This window comes from Phaenicophaeus curvirostris, chromosome 11, assembly GCF_032191515.1.
Source record: "Phaenicophaeus curvirostris isolate KB17595 chromosome 11, BPBGC_Pcur_1.0, whole genome shotgun sequence".
NCBI lineage: Eukaryota > Metazoa > Chordata > Aves > Cuculiformes > Cuculidae > Phaenicophaeus > Phaenicophaeus curvirostris.
Window position 1 is genome coordinate 18,085,802 of NC_091402.1, and position 16,744 is coordinate 18,102,545.

General features: G+C 55.1%; 1 protein-coding gene across 3 annotated transcripts in view; it reads right to left on the reverse strand.

Annotated features, from left to right (window-relative positions):
- The window catches only part of NCKIPSD (NCK interacting protein with SH3 domain), a 47,593-nt gene extending 39,409 nt beyond the window's left edge, over nucleotides 1-8,184 (reverse strand). For all 3 annotated transcript variants that reach the window (XM_069866213.1, XM_069866214.1, XM_069866215.1), the window contains exon 1: nucleotides 7,967-8,184. In XM_069866213.1, coding sequence (XP_069722314.1) covers nucleotides 7,967-8,137 — 171 coding nt within the window. In that variant the 5' untranslated portion in view covers nucleotides 8,138-8,184. The remainder of the gene's footprint in view (nucleotides 1-7,966) is intronic.
- Nucleotides 8,185-16,744: the final 8,560 nt, after the last annotated feature.

Genomic DNA, 16,744 nt, shown 5'->3' on the forward strand with positions numbered 1-16,744 from the left:
AGCACCTCATCCACCCATCTTTTAAATACCACCACGGATGGGGACTCAACCACCTCCCTGGGCAACCTCTGCCAGTGCCCAATGATCCTTTCTGCGAAAAATCTTTTCCTGATATCCAGTCTGACCTTCCCCTGGTGGAGCTTGAGGCCGTTCCCTCTCGTCCTGTCCCCCGACACTTCTCATCCTACCTCCTTGCAGGTAGTTGTAGAGAGCAATAAGGTCCTCCTCTCCTCCTCCTCTCAGCCTCCTCTTCTCAAGGCTAAACAACTGCAGTTCCCTCAGCCACTCCTCTTGTTCTAGTGTGTGAAACTCGCCTATGTGGTCCATCAAGGCTTTCTTTCCACCTCCAGAGAAGGAGGACGCAACTCAGAGGCTGAGCCATTGCTGGCAGGACACGCAGAGAAGCTCGAGGGTGGTGGAGCTGGAACAGGTGGCAAGAACAGCTGGAGATAATCCGGCCACATTAGTAGCTACGGATGTACCATTCCACACGGAAACCCCATGGATGAGAATTTAAGACCTTTTCATCGAGACATCACCCCAGCTTCCAGATGATCTCCTCCTCCTCATGGGGAAGTGTGTATTTTTGCAGCTCTTGCCTCATCTTCTCCCCCATCCCTTTGTTTTAATTCAATACAATAGAAGGTTTGGAGCTGGGGCTTGCCCTCAGGTTTCCATAGTACAAGGCACTGTCCCCATTCCTACTAGAAAAAAAAACCAAGCAATAATTAATAGTTACTACTTAGAAGAGATCTAATCTGAACCTCAAACCAGTGATTTAGCAAGAAGCAACCCACAGCCTGGAATTATCTACCATGCTTAGTCCGACAGCTTGATTTTTTTTTTTTTTTTAATTAAACCTCTTGAGCAGCTGAACAAACTAAACCATCAGCCTGTGCTGGCATTTCCAGATCACAGGCACAAAAACCACTGTCCTGCAGACCATCTTCACACACACCACCCTGGGTCCTGCAATCTGAGCAGGAAAGGGGGGTGAGGTGGTGAAGATGGGACCCCATCAGCAGGGATGGACACCTATTCAAAAGCACATCTCGCTAGCATGAAAGGCGGTTCGAGCCTGAGGAACGGGCTCACTGTCCTTGCAGCTGGGTGACTCTAACCCTTCAGCTGTACCAGATGGACAGGAGGAAGAACACAAGCTTCACAACTCAGCAACCAAGAAGCAACTTCCAAGGAGGAAGGGAGTGACAACCTCTAAATAACTACAGAAGACAAACGAACAACCAGGAAAAACAAACCCATGAACTTCCCACCTCAGTATAAAAAGCCCACACTGCCAAAATCTTCCCTCCCCTTCTTGCTTAAGTTAAAAAAGGACAAGCATCAGTGCTTTGTTCCTTTGCAAGGAACTCAAACAGCTCTGCATCACAGGGCATGAACACAGAAAAGCTGAAATGAAGCTAACGCTCCTCTCCTGCTGCAGTGGACCTTAGTTTTGGGACAACTCTATTTCTCTGTTACGAGAGCTTTGCCCAGAAGAGTGCTCAACATCCCCGTGTCAAGAAAACAATGTAGGGGGTGACGGGGCATGGAGAGAAATGGATGCATTCATGAATATCATCCTCTGTTCCAATTCTCACATGACAAGCTTCAAAATCCTTCTTTTAAAATCAAAGGGTTTTCCATGTGATCAAACCCAAGACAAATTAGGCTTGACAAGTCCCTCCTGTAAAGGTCAAAACTTTATTTGTGAGCCACTGGCTGGGGAAGCAGTGATGCTCCTCCAGAAGCAAAACCAGGACTCGCCACAATTCCTGCTGCAACCCAAGACCAGCGGCAGTGAGGGCAGTCAGGGTCCACAGAAAGAATTTCCAGTAGACATAAACAGGCCTCCAATATTGCTCATAAGTGGGCATCCAGGTCATAAAGGCAACTAGTAGCTGATATCAAAAAGCCTAATTATTTTTAATCAGAGTAAAAGTGAGAACATATCTTCAGAGCCGAGCAAAAACAGAGTCTAAAGATCATTAGTGTATTCTACTTTACTCATTCTGAACTGTGAAAAACTGCAGAACTTCTAGCTAAAATGTCAAGTGTTTAGCTATAGTAATTAGAAATCATTATAATTCCCCTGATTGTGTAACTTAGACTCAAGAATAAAACTTCACCTCAAAGCACCAGCAGCTCTGACACTACAGCATCTCTGTTCCTGCAGCAGCCCAAAGGAAAATGCTCCACTCTGCTTCTTGCCTGTGTCAAGAAACGCAGCCTCAGCTGCAAAGCACTACCAGCTGCTTATTCTCCAAAATAAAACTTTATTTTTAGCCTAAGTGCTTATTCAGGATCTGTGTGAGTATTGCGATTAAGCTCTCATGCCCATTGAAAGCTCTGTCAAATCTGCAGCAGATGACAAATAACAACGCAGGCTCCAGCGCAGGAGATGGTCTGTACATCTGTCTGCACCATCAGCACCTTCTGTTCAGGAGCAACGAGGGGAACTCTGCTAGGGGTCCAGAGAACACAGTTTAAAGCTGGATTTTATGTAGATAGAGGGGGAAAAAACCTTTACAACAAAGCACAATTGCCAGAGCTCAGTTTCCTGTGACTGGGGATTTGCTCTCAGAACATCTGATCATTTGATTGACATCATACAACCAACTCTGTGCTCCACAATTATCATTGTCTCCACGCTAGCATGAAAGGTTTGATGGTACCCGAAGAGTTTTCCAGCACGCCAGTGAACTGAACTAACTCAGAATGGGGTCAACAAGAGCAAAGGCTGCACAGGGAAAGGCTGGAATGCGGGGCTGGATGTAGGATGTGGGATCAGGTTGATCAAGGAGCAGCCACAAGCTGTTCAATCCAGGCTTTGAGCTCTTGCATGGCCCTGGTCTGCAAGGAAAGGCAGCTCCTACACTACCTCACCCTGCACAACGCGCCTCCAATCCTGTATGTGTGTCAAGGCTAAAACACAAACCAGGACAAAAGGGTTCAAACAAAGAGAGCTCAATTTCACTCCTGCTCAGCAATCTCTCTTCTCTTTGCAGCTTGGGAGATGAAACACTATTCCTGCGACTGCCCAGCCAGGACTACCAGTATCCTTGTGCTGTGTATTTGCTCATGCTGCAGGAGAATGTTAAGTTGTTGCTAGGCTGCATGAAGCAGCCTCTTATTTTTATCACACGCCTGTTTATTCTTGTAGAAAAAGATATGGTGAGTAGCAATCCAAGGCATCCTCAAAATGCTCTTTATGTTCACAGCTGGGTCTGTTTTCTCACCAGACAGTCCGAAGTTTTCTGGCCATCAGCATATGCACCTTCCCACCTAGCCAGCCCCCTTCTCACTCCTCCAGAGGAAAAACATGAGAGCATGACTGACCAGAGAAGACTTCAGCTGAGCAGAGAATCTAAACCCACACAGTAAACAATTTTTCAGTTCTACCAGATAAATTTCAAGTAACTTTAAAAAGGTTATTAGTAGTGTTATGTTTTCAAAGCTATTTCCTAAGCTTAATAAAGCTGAGCAGCTGATTTGCCTCTTCAGTGCAGCAGCCAGCATCCTAAACCAATCCCACTTGACCAAGAAATATCCCCTGCAACTTAACATTTACTTTTGCACCCCTGACGCATCAATACAGCATTTTACAGCTGCCTCTTCAGTACATAATACTAAGGCATCCACTGATGAAGAACCCGACCTGGGTCAGTGCAGGAAAGAGATGAAGCAAGACCGGTCATGGTGGCTGGTGAAGGAAAGCTGAAGCAGACTATTGCTCTGGTACATGGGTCTCACAACCAGGAGCAAATCACCACAGCCAGTCCCTACCTCACCAGGAACAGAGCAGATAAGCTTTCCTGGCAGGCCAAGTGTCACCTGTGGGTCTGGCATCCTCCAGAACAGCAGCTCCACTGCGCTTCTTGGTGCTGCTGTAGTACAGCCCAAAGCCTCCATGGAAAGCTGGAGTAACTCCAGGCTCCTGTAGGGAAATTACAAGTCCCATCATAACGATAGCAACATGTGGACTATTTAACCCAAAGGAAGGATCTTTATTAGGGACATGGTTTAGTGTTTGATAGGAATGGTTGGACTCAATGATCCAGAGGGTCTTTTCCAACCTGGTGATTCTATGATTTGCTAGATTTGGTAATTCAACCCTTCCTGACACAGAGTGAACCTCCTGCTCCTAAGGAAGTTTTCAGAATTAAGCATTTTACTGCTCCATTTAAAGCTTTGAAAGGCCCACGTTGTGCAGTGACTGACTCCAGAGCACACCCTAAGCTCCAATCTAACCTCCGTGTTTTACTGCCACTCATGCATTACTTAAGCATCACCACGCAGCTGGAGACAAAAGACCAACCTTGTGCTGACGCTCACCTTTCTGTTCAATCAGAAGCCACGGCATTTGTGCCGACAGCTCTGCTGCAGCAGTATTTGCTTGGCATTAGAAATCAGCATTTGTCTCTTGCTCTGTCAGTAGCTGGAAGCAATTATCCTACGTGCCGTTACCGGCCGGCACAGCGCTGGGTACACATTTTCACTTGTCTCGGCAGCAGCACCTGTCAGCCCCTGACTTTGTTACAGCTTTGCTCGCTTCTGCCAGCATCACCGCTCAAGATCTCCGCCGTGGGCGTGCTGAGCTCGGGTTCAGCTGTGTGCGAGGCTGGCATTTCAGCAACGAGCTCGCTCTGTTTGCGGTTCACAAGCTGCCCCCGCGGCCCCACCCTCCCCTCTTGCTGCTTGATGGCTTCAGTATCTACCCCAGGATGGCACTCGACTCGAAATGACTCTTAATAACACGCTGGAGCTAAAAGGGAACTACAGAAGAGTAAAATCAGCAGGAATATCAGCTGAAGTTGGGTGTTTCTAATTGCGCATCAAATTAACTGCACAACACCTGCACCTCCTGGTGCCCTGGCTTGGCCCTAACTTGTTTCTGAGAGGCATCAGACAGAAGAAGAGGTTGTTGTTTTCTCCCTCTGCCCCAGCTAACTCTCTTCATGGCAACATTGAGCCACAAGGATTTCAGTACAAAATTCTGCCGCATTTGCGACACGACGACATCAGCCAAGAATAAGCTTTAAATAATAAATGGGAATTATATTTTCCTCCAGAGAAGCCAGGGCATGAATTTTCCATATCTCTGAAAGCTGAGCAAAAAAAACCCTGAATAATCGAGAGAAGCTTGGAAGAAAGCTAACGCTCCTAGCAGGGGACGGCAGCAGCAGCACAGCCCAAGCCATCTCTGAGCATCCTCTCAGCAGCCTGCTGCGAGGGGCTTTGGGGAGATGCGCTGCTGTTGGCTGTGACTGTTGTGCAACCTATTGCTCACCTGGAACCTGACTGCACTGCTAACGAAGCTTGAGGCTTACTTTTACAATGGTGACTCCCATTGGCCACTCTCTCTCCCTGCTAAGCACGCTAACGCTCATTATTAGCTGTAGTTTTTCCTTGTTGTGATCGGGGCAGCATTAATTGCTCCCAAATCACTGTCACTAATTAGTCTCAGCATCCTTGTTAAACCAAAACTGGGTGACAAATTGTTTGCACTCTCATCCAGGACATTCAGCAAACAGTCTCAAGCAAGCTTTCTGTGAGCATATGCCTTCTCCCACAAATAAAAGAGAGTTCTGACTTCAGATCAACTCCCTGGAGCTGGCAGAACGCAACAGTGGAAAGAAAGAAACAGAGAATTGGTGCAGCTGCAGAGCAGCAGATTAGACCCTGCTGCCTCAAGCATCATCCAGCAAGTTCAGGTGCTGGAAATTTAATAGCCAAAAAACCAGGAGCAGATGCAAGGAAGGCTCCTCTGTTTCCCACTACAAGGTCCAAGGGCGCTCATCTGAAAGTTACACCTGAACAAGAGGAGAGCACTCCCAAAGCCACCAGTGGTGTTGCTTAAACATTAGCACATTACTAACAGACCCTCTCAAGGCAGCCTGGCAGGCTGTAAGCTATCTTGAGGCTGTAGAAAAATATAACCTGAGAAGTGAATGGGAAGTCAGCAAAGAAATGCTTTTACTGTAAGATTTTGAAATGGCTACGAGCAAGGTGGCGAGATGCAGGAAGGCTGCTCCAGAAGGCAGCCTGGGAGAAGGCTCCCACAGCAACAAGAAGACGTCATGCCACACAAACAAATGAAGCAGGGGACTGCAGAGAGGAAACTCAGGAGCAGCAGCCTGGAGTTATGCCACTGTGGGGCTTTAAAATCTAGCGGTTTAATAAGGTCTTTGCTCTGTAACTAAATAGCTCCTGTAAATAGCTTAAAGGCTTATTGATACACGGGATGTCCTCTCCTGTCAGGCCGTTCTGCCAGGCTGCAGGAGAGCCCCAGCCCTGCAGGAAGGCCGGCTCCTGAGCTAAGCAGAGAGACCAGGTGTTGCCCTCAAACACACATACAGGCTCCCCAGGTAACACTTGTCTCACTGAAGTGTTCTGCAAAGCACACACCCACACTTACTTACAGGCTGAGTTACTGCTAATCAGAAATTCAGCGGCATCTGGAGGAGCAGCAGCAGCATGCTGAAATAAAGGGGTTTGTCACCATTTTCAGCCAGACATTGAGGCCCGTTTGTAACACTCTCATGCTTTAGCGTGTAGTTACCCATTGACTGATGCAAAGAGTTTTCAGTATGTAGTTCCCTGAGGCCCAGAACTATAAAACCCCCATGAAGTAGCCTCATACGAAAGGCCTATTTTAATTTCAGAAGCCATTTTGTCCTTCAGAAGCCTCCACTAAACAGTCCTCTGAACCATACAAGCCCTAAGCAACCTCTCTCCCATGACACCTGCATGGGCACAAGGTTCACCCCTGCAGCTGTGGTGGCCGAAAGGTGTCTGTCCTCCCTCCTGTGACCCCAGTCAGGGCCACAGCAGCCTGCCCCGACTTTTTGTAATTACCCGTATGACCGACTTGCCTGTAATTACTGCCACTGCAGGGGCAGGCAGCTCCGTGGCTTCTCCTGGCCCTCAGGATGGAACAGGCCTGCTACCAGTGTCAGGGTGTGCTGGTGGAAGGAGGAGGAGGAGGCTCACCCCCTCGCTGGCTGCTCACACAGCCAGCACAGGGACGGCCACGCGAGCCCTGCTTACTTACACACCAACTGGGGCCACGAGCTGGCAGACTCCAGGGTTACCTAACCACCCCGTACGCTCCTGCGAGAAGGACCATCCATACCACCTCCCCAGGGCACCACCCAGGAGTTTTCCTGCCTTCCTCTGACAGTTCTTAAGAAGTGAAGCCAGCCCTTCAGCCCCTTCTCTACCAACCTGCGAGTCAGCGGCTGAGGCCACCCTTTCCCTCTCCCTCCTCCTCATGGTTTGGGCATCCTTCTCTCTCTTCCCCAGCCCAGGGCATCCTTCTCTCTCTCTCTCTTCCCCAGCCCAGGGCATCCTTCTCTCTCCCTTCTCCCCCAGCCCAGGGCATCCTTCTCTCTCCCTTCTCCCCCAGCCCAGGGCATCCTTCTCTCTCCCTTCTCCCTAAGCCCAGGGCACCTTTCTCTCTCTCTCTCTTCCCCAGCCCAGGGCACCTTTCTCTCTCTCTCTCTCTCTTCCCCAGCCCAGGGCACCCTTCTCCCCTCCTTCTCCCCAAGCCCAGGGCATCCTTCTCTCTCCCCCTTCTCGCTCCTAGCCCAGGGCCCCCTTCTCGCTCCTCTCTCCCCCAGCCCAGAGCATCCTTCTCTCCCCTTCTCCCCCAGCCCAGGGCCCCCTTCTCTCTCCCCGAGCCCAGGGCCCCTTTCCCTCTCCCCGTTCTGCAGCTAAAGCTGATAAATTTTCATTTTCCCCACGGCCTGCAGAGCTGCTGCTCCCTAGCCCTCACTCTCCCAACAGGACACCCACAGGAGACGCCTCCTGCCTCCCTTTACTCTCCCAGCAGGAGTTTAAACTAGGAACGCGAGGTCGCAGGGGTCAGCAGGGTCTCGAACCCGGGTCCCCGCGTTCCCCGCCGCGTCTCGAACCCGCGTTCCCCGCCGCCCCCGCCGGGTCTCGAACCCGGGTCCCGCCCCACCTGCAGCCGCTGGAGGTAGGAGGCGGGCGCGTATCCCGTCTCCCCGGAGCCGGCGCGGGTGACGAGCCACCAGTGCTGGTTGCTGCGCTCCAGCAGCAGGAAGGTCTCGCCGGCGGCGAAGGGCAGCGAGTTGGGCTCGGCCGAGCGGAAGCTGTACAGGGCCCGGTACATGGCGGCGGCGGCACCGGCGGCAGCGGCGCCCGCACCCGCCGCGGCCCGGCCCGGCTCCCCGCCCCGCCCCCGCGCCGCGCCGCTCCCGACCGCCCCCTGGCGGCGCGGAGGCGCCACTGACACCGCCCCGCGGCACCGCCCCGCGCCGCCAACAACCGGCAGGGGGCGCCAGAGGAGCGCGGGGGGCGAAGGGAACAAAGAGACCCCGGGAGGGACCCAAATAGACCCCGGGAGGGACCTTGGGATGGACCCTGGGATGGACTCTGGGATGGACCCCAAATACACCTTGGGATGGACCCCGGGATGGACCTTGGGGTGGACCCCAGGATGGACTCCGGGATGGACCCCAAATATACCCCGGGATGGACCCCGGGATGGACCTTAGGATGGACCCTGGGATAGACTCTGGGATGGACCCCAAATACACCTTGGGATGGACCCCAGGACACACTCCGGGATGGACCCTGAGGTGGACCCTCAAGATAGATCCTGGGATGGACTCCAAATAGACCCTGGTATGGACTCCATAACAGACCCCAGGATGGACCCTGAGGTGGACACCAAACAGACCTCAGAGTAGACCCCGAGGTGGACCTGAAGACTGATCCCAGGATGGACCCAAAACAGACCTTGGGATGAAGCCCAGGACTGACTGTGGGATGGACATCAGGACAGACCCTAGGATGGACCCTGAGGTGGACCGCAAGATAGATCCCGGCACGGACCCCAAATACACCCCGGCACGGACCCCAGGACTGGTGGCTTTGCCCGTCAGCACCGCCCCAGTGCCGGGCTGTGCGTGTGCCGGTGTCGTGCCCCATCGCGACTTTGCCGGGGCCACCGCCTCCCCGTGTCCCCAGCCCAAGCTGCCCCCAGCCCGGCTGGCTGCCCCTCTCCCCCAGGGTCCCACGCTGCAGCCCCCGAGGCCATCGAACCCCAAGGTCCCCGTGTGCCAGCAGCCCCCACCCCGGGCACCAAGCTCTGCTCCGCACACACGGCCGGTGACGTCCCACCAGCCTACGGAGAACGGGAATGCCGTGCCGCCCCCGGCATGGAAACGGGGCTCGGCCAGGGTGTCTGCCCCACGCTGCCGCGGGCACGGTGACCTGGCGTGTGGCCGCGGGGACACGGGTGCACTGCCCGTCGTGCCAGCCACTCCCAGAGAGGACACAGCCACCCCTGGCCTTGCGGATCTTTATGCCTCGACGTCCCATTTGAGAACAACCCCAAGCAGCCCAACACCTCTGTTCCCTCCCCACTAAGACATCAGGAGCTCCCCCGGGGTCCTGCTGCACTTGTTGGGGTCTGAGTCCCTCCTGCTGCCCTGGGGAGGCGGGTGGCAGCCCTGCAGGGCATCGCTGCCTTCCCTCTTCTCCAACCAAGGCTTTCTCCGAGGGACAAGAGGAATTTTCTACCTGACAAAGCCAGTCCTGAGGGCCCAGCATGGTGCTGACAACAGCAAGGTGGCTCCAGCACCCCAGCAGGACCAGCACAAGTGTTCCTCCAGCCAAGCCCACCACAGAGACACCCCTCACCCACCCTGCCATCCTGCTGGGATGCTGGAATAGAGGGATGTAGAGATGGAGCAGCCCACAGTCCACCCACTCCAAGCAGCAGGGGAGTTTAATTCCTCCAGAAACAACCAGCAATCAAATCCAGCCAGCGGTTCTGCAATAAAAGCCAGACTTGCAGCTGCCACGACCCCCTGCCTGCTCCCAGAGCGGGTCCCCCAGCCCCCTGTTCCCAGCACTGCAGGTGAGGTTAATTCTGGCTGAGCCTGGTAACTGAGGTGAGGATGGAGGATGGACCCGAGCGGCTGCCTTGGCACCCCTGCGGTGAGCTGAAGCCAGGCTCACTGGGGCTTGGAAGGCGATGAGGTGCTTTGAATGGGACCTGCAAGATGCAACTGGGGCTGAATCCTCCGGGAGCCTTCTGGGGTCAGAGCTTCACACCTGGTCACGGTCCTTTCCAGCTGCCCAGGTGGGCAAGGGGCAGGCAGCCAGGGAGCACAAACCTTCCCACTCATGGGGTTATTCCTCTTGGTGTTACCTGGATCCCATGGGGCCAGGATCCCCCCTGCCTGCGGCACCGCAGCCTGCCCTGCTTCAGGCTCCGCGTTTGCCCTACCTCGAGGTCCCTGCTCCAGGTGAGTCCCAGCCAGCCTGCAGCTGGGAAGGGGCTTCGATTTCTCCCACGAGAGCTCCTGCAAACCCTTCTGTGCTCAGGTGCGATGCACCTGAGCACAGAAGGGTTTGCAGGAGCTCTCGTGGGGGAAATCGGATGCACAGGGGGCAAAGAGCCTCCAAGGGTGCTGGGAACCCACCTTGGATTCCTGCTGCCGAGGAATCGGCTCCGAATTGCAAGCACCAAGTGATTTAGTTTGGGCAAGGAGGGGTAGAAAGCAAGGATCCCGCTTGTGAGCAACTTTTGAAGTTGTCCTCGAGACCTCAGATAACAAGACTTACATCCCTTGTCCTCAGAGACACGGGGACCGGGATAACCGTAAGCCCTTGGAGGGCTTGGTGCGTGCACGACAGGCTCTGCCAAAGCCCCCACACCCCCACTTTCCTCTGGGAAGCGTTACACAACAGCGTTCATATGATTGAAACACAAACTTGCCAGCTCCACGTACACTTATACAATTCCGTACTGCCTGGTTGTCAACACATTGCAAAACAGCAACAGGATCAATCGTTCTACTTTTAGGTATCCAAATATTATTGTCCTCCCACCAGCTGTTTCTGGGTGAAAAGTTATCCGGGGTGGGAGGTGCTGCAGGAACTTTGGGCTCACGGTTCTGGGGACAATGCCACCAGCTTGTATCAGAAACGGCGTGACCAGCAGGTCCAGGGAGGTTCTTCTCCCTCTGTACTCGGCACTGGTGAGGCCGCTCCTCGAATCCTGTGTTCAGTTCTGGGCCCCTCACCACAAGAAGGATGTTGAGGCTCTGGAGCGAGTCCAGAGAAGAGCAACAAAGCTGGGGAAGGGGCTGGAGAACAAGAGGAGCGGCTGAGAGAGCTGGGGGTGTTCAGCCTGGAGAAGAGGAGGCTGAGGGGAGACCTCATTGCTCTCTACAACTACCTGAGAGGAGGTTGTGGAGAGGAGGGAGCTGGGCTCTTCTCCCAAGTGACAGGGGACAGGACGAGAGGGAATGGCCTCAAGCTCTGCCAGGGGAGGTTCAGGCTGAACATTAGGAAAAAATCTTTCATGGAAAGGGTCATTGGGCACTGGCAGAGGCTGCCCAGGGAGGGGGTTGAGTCACCTTCCCTGGAGGGGTTTAAGGCACGGGTGGACGAGGTGCTGAGGGACATGGTTTAGTGTTTGATAGCAATGGTTGGACTTGATGACCCGGTGGGTCTTTTCCATCCTGATGACTCTATGATTCTATGTCCTGTGGGGTGCAGGGGTGTCCATGAGTGGGACTGGGAGGCACAGGGATGTCTCTTGGGCATGTTTCCTGATGTCCTGGCAGCCCTCCCTCCTGGAAAACCTCACTAAAAGACTGTAGATGGGGCAAACACACACCTTGAGTGGATTCCTCGAGATCTCTCCTGCCAGCATCAGCCTTGCCACCCAACTGAGCACAGCAGGGCCATGTGGGGAGGTGGGCTGGTGCCGTCCTGCTTGGCTCCTGCAATCTCAGGGCACAACCGCCAGTGTGGATCAGCCCCAGCCCCTCCACAAGCTGTGCCTCGTGCCCTCACCTGCTCCAAGGAAGCTGCTGGCAGCTCCCACAGCCCTGCTGGAAGCTGGTCAGGCCACCTCCCTTGGGAAGGAGGTTTGCGGGTGGGAGAGCTGCCGCGGACCAGAGGAGCAGGAGGACGAGCAATGAGAGGCACAGGGCTGGCTCAGCCCCAGCCATGGCACTCAGGACACACGCGTGCCCCTGCTCCTGAGCGAGATGTGGAGCTGGGCTCGCACGCAGGAGGCAGGGACAGGTTTGGGCACGGCCCTGAGCAAGCTGAGTGACTGGCAGCCAGCGGCGCAATCCCGCATCCAGCCTGCCCAGTGCGTGCCCCGGCATCATTCACAGGGGATTTCACCCCCCTGACTGCATCTGCTCCCTGCTGGGAGAAGCCCCAAGCCCAGCGCTGCCCGCCAGCAGAGCGAAGGGCACCCTGCCAGGCAGGCGCGTCCCATGCGTCTGCCTCTTGCTGGGGACACGATGCTCCACGCTGAAAACGCCAGCAAGGAGCTGCTCTGCCAGCAGCCCATTGATCCCACGTGGAGCCTGATCTGCGGAGGAGCCACTGGGGCAGCGGGTGGCTCTGGGACCCTCTCCGCTCCGCCTGCCCTCAGGGTTGGGGCATCCGCAGGGCTCCTTGCGCAACCCGTCCTGCACGAAGCTCGAAGCTCGTAGCAGGGCTGGCAGGAGCCCAGGCCCCTCCTGCGGCCGGGAGGAAGGAACGGCCACTGCCAACAGCTGCGTTTCCTGGAAATGAAGAAGACAGAAGGTCGGGAGAGTTGAGGGATGGCGGTGGGGGGACGAGGGGGATGCTGCGGGAAGGACTGAGGTGTGGCAGGCTGCAAGCTCTCCGGCTCTGCTTGGAGAAAACAAGCTCTTTGGCTTCGTGCAGTGGTGACCTGTTCTTCGTCAAGCTCTCTGCTTCAATCCTGACCTGATGAGCCCCTTGCCAGCCCATGCACTCTGCCTGCCTGCACGGCCCCTTCCTGGCTGTTCCCCGCCGGGGCAGCTCTGGAGGCTGTAACACCGCACTACGGGAACAGCCGGTTTGGGGCAAGAAAGCTTTTTCTGCCACCAGCTCAGCACCCAGGCTCCTCGCCTCCCCTTGCCTGTGGTGTAAAACCTGAGCGCACGCAGAAAGCATTTGCATGGTGAGAGAAGAGAGGGAGGGACTCAGGATAAGGTGCTCAGTACTGAGAGCGCAGGGTGCACCGCAACGTGCGGCATCGCACCCTGGGCTCCCCGTACTGTCCTTCCCACCACAGGGCTGCCAGGGCAAAGGAGACACATTCTTGGGTTCATATCTCTAATGAAACCAACACCGCATTGCCCAGCATCACCTTTCTCATGTTCTTTCCTCACTACATGTCAGCTGGGGCTGAGCTGCAAACTGAGATGTTGGCTGGGGTGCAGCAGCTCTGCAGGACTGAGGCGTCCCCTGCTTCCCTCGCCCTCACACAGGCGGCTGAGCAGCAGGCTGTGACCACAGGCCAGGCAAGAATTGGCTGGGAGAGGCCCTTTATCCAATCCTAATTTCCATACAATTCAAGGAAGGCGGCTTCGCCCCTGGCAGCTCCCAGCCTGGGACACAAGCCATTCCCAGTCCCCTCGGCCCTGCCTGGCTCCAGGCTGCACTGGCCAAGTGGCTGCATGGAACCCTCGGCACCTGGATCCACAGGACAAACATGCACCACCAGCACCACAGAAACAGCTTAAAATCGGTTTTATCAGTGTCCAGTCACACAAACTTGACCCCATCACCTATAGAAATGGTGGCTCGGCTGCACACGGTGCCCGCTGGCCCTAGGGCATCACAGAGCTGCAAGGTTAGAGGGTCCCTCCACCCCAACGAACGGGGAGCTACCACGTCCCCAGCAAGGCTTAGGATGGTGGAATGTGCCCTCTGTCTCGCTGAGGCCCAGGCACTTCTCACCTTGGGGCCATGGGGTGAGCAGGGTGCACCGCTCGCCCTCGGGCAGGGGTCACAGTGACACCAGGCTGCTGTCTGTCTATGAGTATGGATTTTGCTCTTGCTCCATAAAAGCCATTTATGTGTCCTTCCCTGCTGTCAGGGATTGAGCTTGGGAGAAGCAGCCCAGCAGCTGCTCAGAAGGCAGCAGCAGAGGGGACAGCACAGGAACAGAGGTGTCCTCTCCTCCTGGGCCACCACGGGCTGTCCTTATCCCTTCTTGCTTCTGCCCTGCCCAACCCCAGAGCCAGGGATTCCACTTGCCAAAAGGCCCTGGCATGTCCGCAGACCCTGCTCAGCCCCTCTCCGGTCTCCCCAGCAAAGCAGAGCTCAGTTCCCCAGAGAAGCTGGCACCGGCTGGAGGAATGCGTTTCATCTCTGGCCAGCTGACCCACGGCGATTCCCGGCAGCTACCCCGGTTTTGGGCTAGAAGTGACCTATTTCTGTAAGGCGAGCTCCCCGTGAGCCCGTACACCACCACCCGGGGCTGCAGGCACCTGGGGACCAGGGCTCGGCCAGGCTGGACCACGCGCGGCTGATCCCCCACGACCTGGGAAGCCACCGGTGTGAGGTCAAGCCCTGCACATTGCAGCCACCTAGGGCGATGGCCTTGCTGGGGCTGGGCTGGCAGGAAAAGGTGGGTCCTCTCCGAGCATCAGGAAGCAGCCAGGGAGGAGACCAGACACAAAGGAGCCTCAAGGAACAGGGACGTGAGCTCAGCATCGTCCTTGGAGCCGAGGACAGCAGAGCAGGGTGTCCCTGCCAGGGCAGAGGCTGCCCCTTCCCAATGCTCCTGCAGGAGCTCCTGCTGCCCAGGCAGGACCAGGGCTGCGGGGAGTCACACTCGCAGCACATGCAGCAAGGACAGGGCTCGTCTCCAGAGGGAAAGCACTTTCTGCAGAGGCAGAAGCACCAGTTCCCATGGCACGCTCGCTCCAGAGCCTGCTGGAGGTTCTCTCTCACAGGGGCACGAAGCCAGGCTGCTTTGTCACCAGCCCTCACTGATGGGACTTCTCCTGATCATATGCCTCCAAGGACAGCACCTAGAGAGGAAAAACAGGAACAGAAAAGCCCTCCAGCCTCTTCCCCAGCCCAGCTGCTGCCCCACCGTTATTCCCCTGCTCCATCCCTTACCGTGCCCCAACGGGCAAACAAGCCAACCGCCCCTCAGCAACCACAAACGCCCTCCCCAGACCCGTTCCCTCATCCCCAGACCTGTTCCCTCCTCATCCCATTCCTGTCCCCAGAGAAGCCCAGGCGCAGGGAGCCCCACTCCCACCCCAGCGTGTCCCAGGCCGGCGGTTACGCAATCGCCTTCCCACAAACACAAGGAACTGCTCAGAGGGATTTGTGCAGAACAGCACGGAAGGAAAACAGACCAGCTCTTGAACTTTGCAAGATAATATGTCATTCAGAGGGACCTGCCAGCTGGGTTGCCCCCTCTTTAACCCTTCAGGACAGGGCCTGGGCCAGGATGCCAGCAGTTTAGGTCAATATGCGAGCGAGGGAGATTTTTCCTCCTGATATTTTTCTCTTTCAGCTTTTAAAACAACTAATAAAAAAGGTCTTCTCCGTGCCTCCCTCCCCCACCCACTGCTGCAGGCCCAGGAAGCTCCCAAGCACCTTGTTGTTGTTTTGCAGCGCTGGCACAGGCTCTGCTAATCCTCAGACAATATTGGCACAAGGATTTGAGCAGCACAGAGGGAGGGGCCAGGTCTGTTCCTCTGCTTTCCTACAGCAGCACCAGTTCCACCTGAGGTTCCACCTGGTATCACTTCACACGCACCTCGAGTGCTCCAGGTCTGAGATGGTCTAGACCCAAGCTCCCACCGCTGGCAGCGATGCCGAGAAGGCAGCTCCCTGCCTGCACCCAGGGCCCTGCGTGCAGGCAGCAAAACAAAGAGGACTTGTTCTGGAGGCAGCTTGCATCAGAGCAAATGCGATTGTTCTCATCGGATTTTATGAATTCCCTCCAGAGTTCCTACGTAACACAAGTATATTAGAGGGCTTTATCCCTGCTAATTTCAGACTACAAAGTCAAACCGCGTTTCAGATGAATCTGCACAGGGAGGCTTATTCATACGCAGCACCAGTGATAGCGGCCACAGGGCCTGCCAAGAGGCTCGTCATGAGCTCATTAGCAGAGGGCAGCGCATCCTAAGCAGGAGAACTGAAAAGGAAACAGCACGTTGCAGCCACGGCCCCTCTCCTGTGTCTGTCACTCTGACTCACACCTACGGCATCAGGGGACAGCAGCGGGAAGGACTCACTGCTGCCCAAAGGATTTGGCAATTCCAAGTGCCAAGAATGAACGGTCCCATCTCCCCCAAGGCTTTTTACCAGCAGCACTAGGAGCAGCCTGGGGGCCTGTGGCAGCTGCCCCCAGCACTGGAGACTCAAGAAGCAGCAATAAATGGCAAGTTAATGATCAACAAACCTATTTCATGGAGAAATCCCCCACGTGCAGACATAAAATGGTGAGGTGACTGCAAGATGTAAAAAAACCCCGTTTTATACTGATATCTGTTTGTACTTCAACACTTCGGAAGTCAAAACAAAAAAACGCAACCACAAACTCCTGTTGTAAGAGCAAAGGTAAAAAAAAACAGTCTTCAAAAGAGCACAGCCAAGACATCAGACTTTGATCAGGAGAACTTGATAGCAACAGCCCAGGAATATGAAACTAAAGCTGCAGGGCTACAGCGGATGAAAGAGGGTGACCTTCTACCAGCAGATCTGCAGGCTTTGTCACATCCCACCTTGCCTCTCCCAGGCACACCTGCAGGAAGGTGAAGGATGAGCCGAGATGACCCCAGCATCACCCACCTCCCTAAACACTTTATCTCTGACTGAACTTGCTGCTTTATCCTGGGCAACTCTAACAAGCCCTATCCCCACGCTTCCCTCAGCACTCCCACACCCAGTTCTCCTTTGCACTGTCACCATGTCTTAG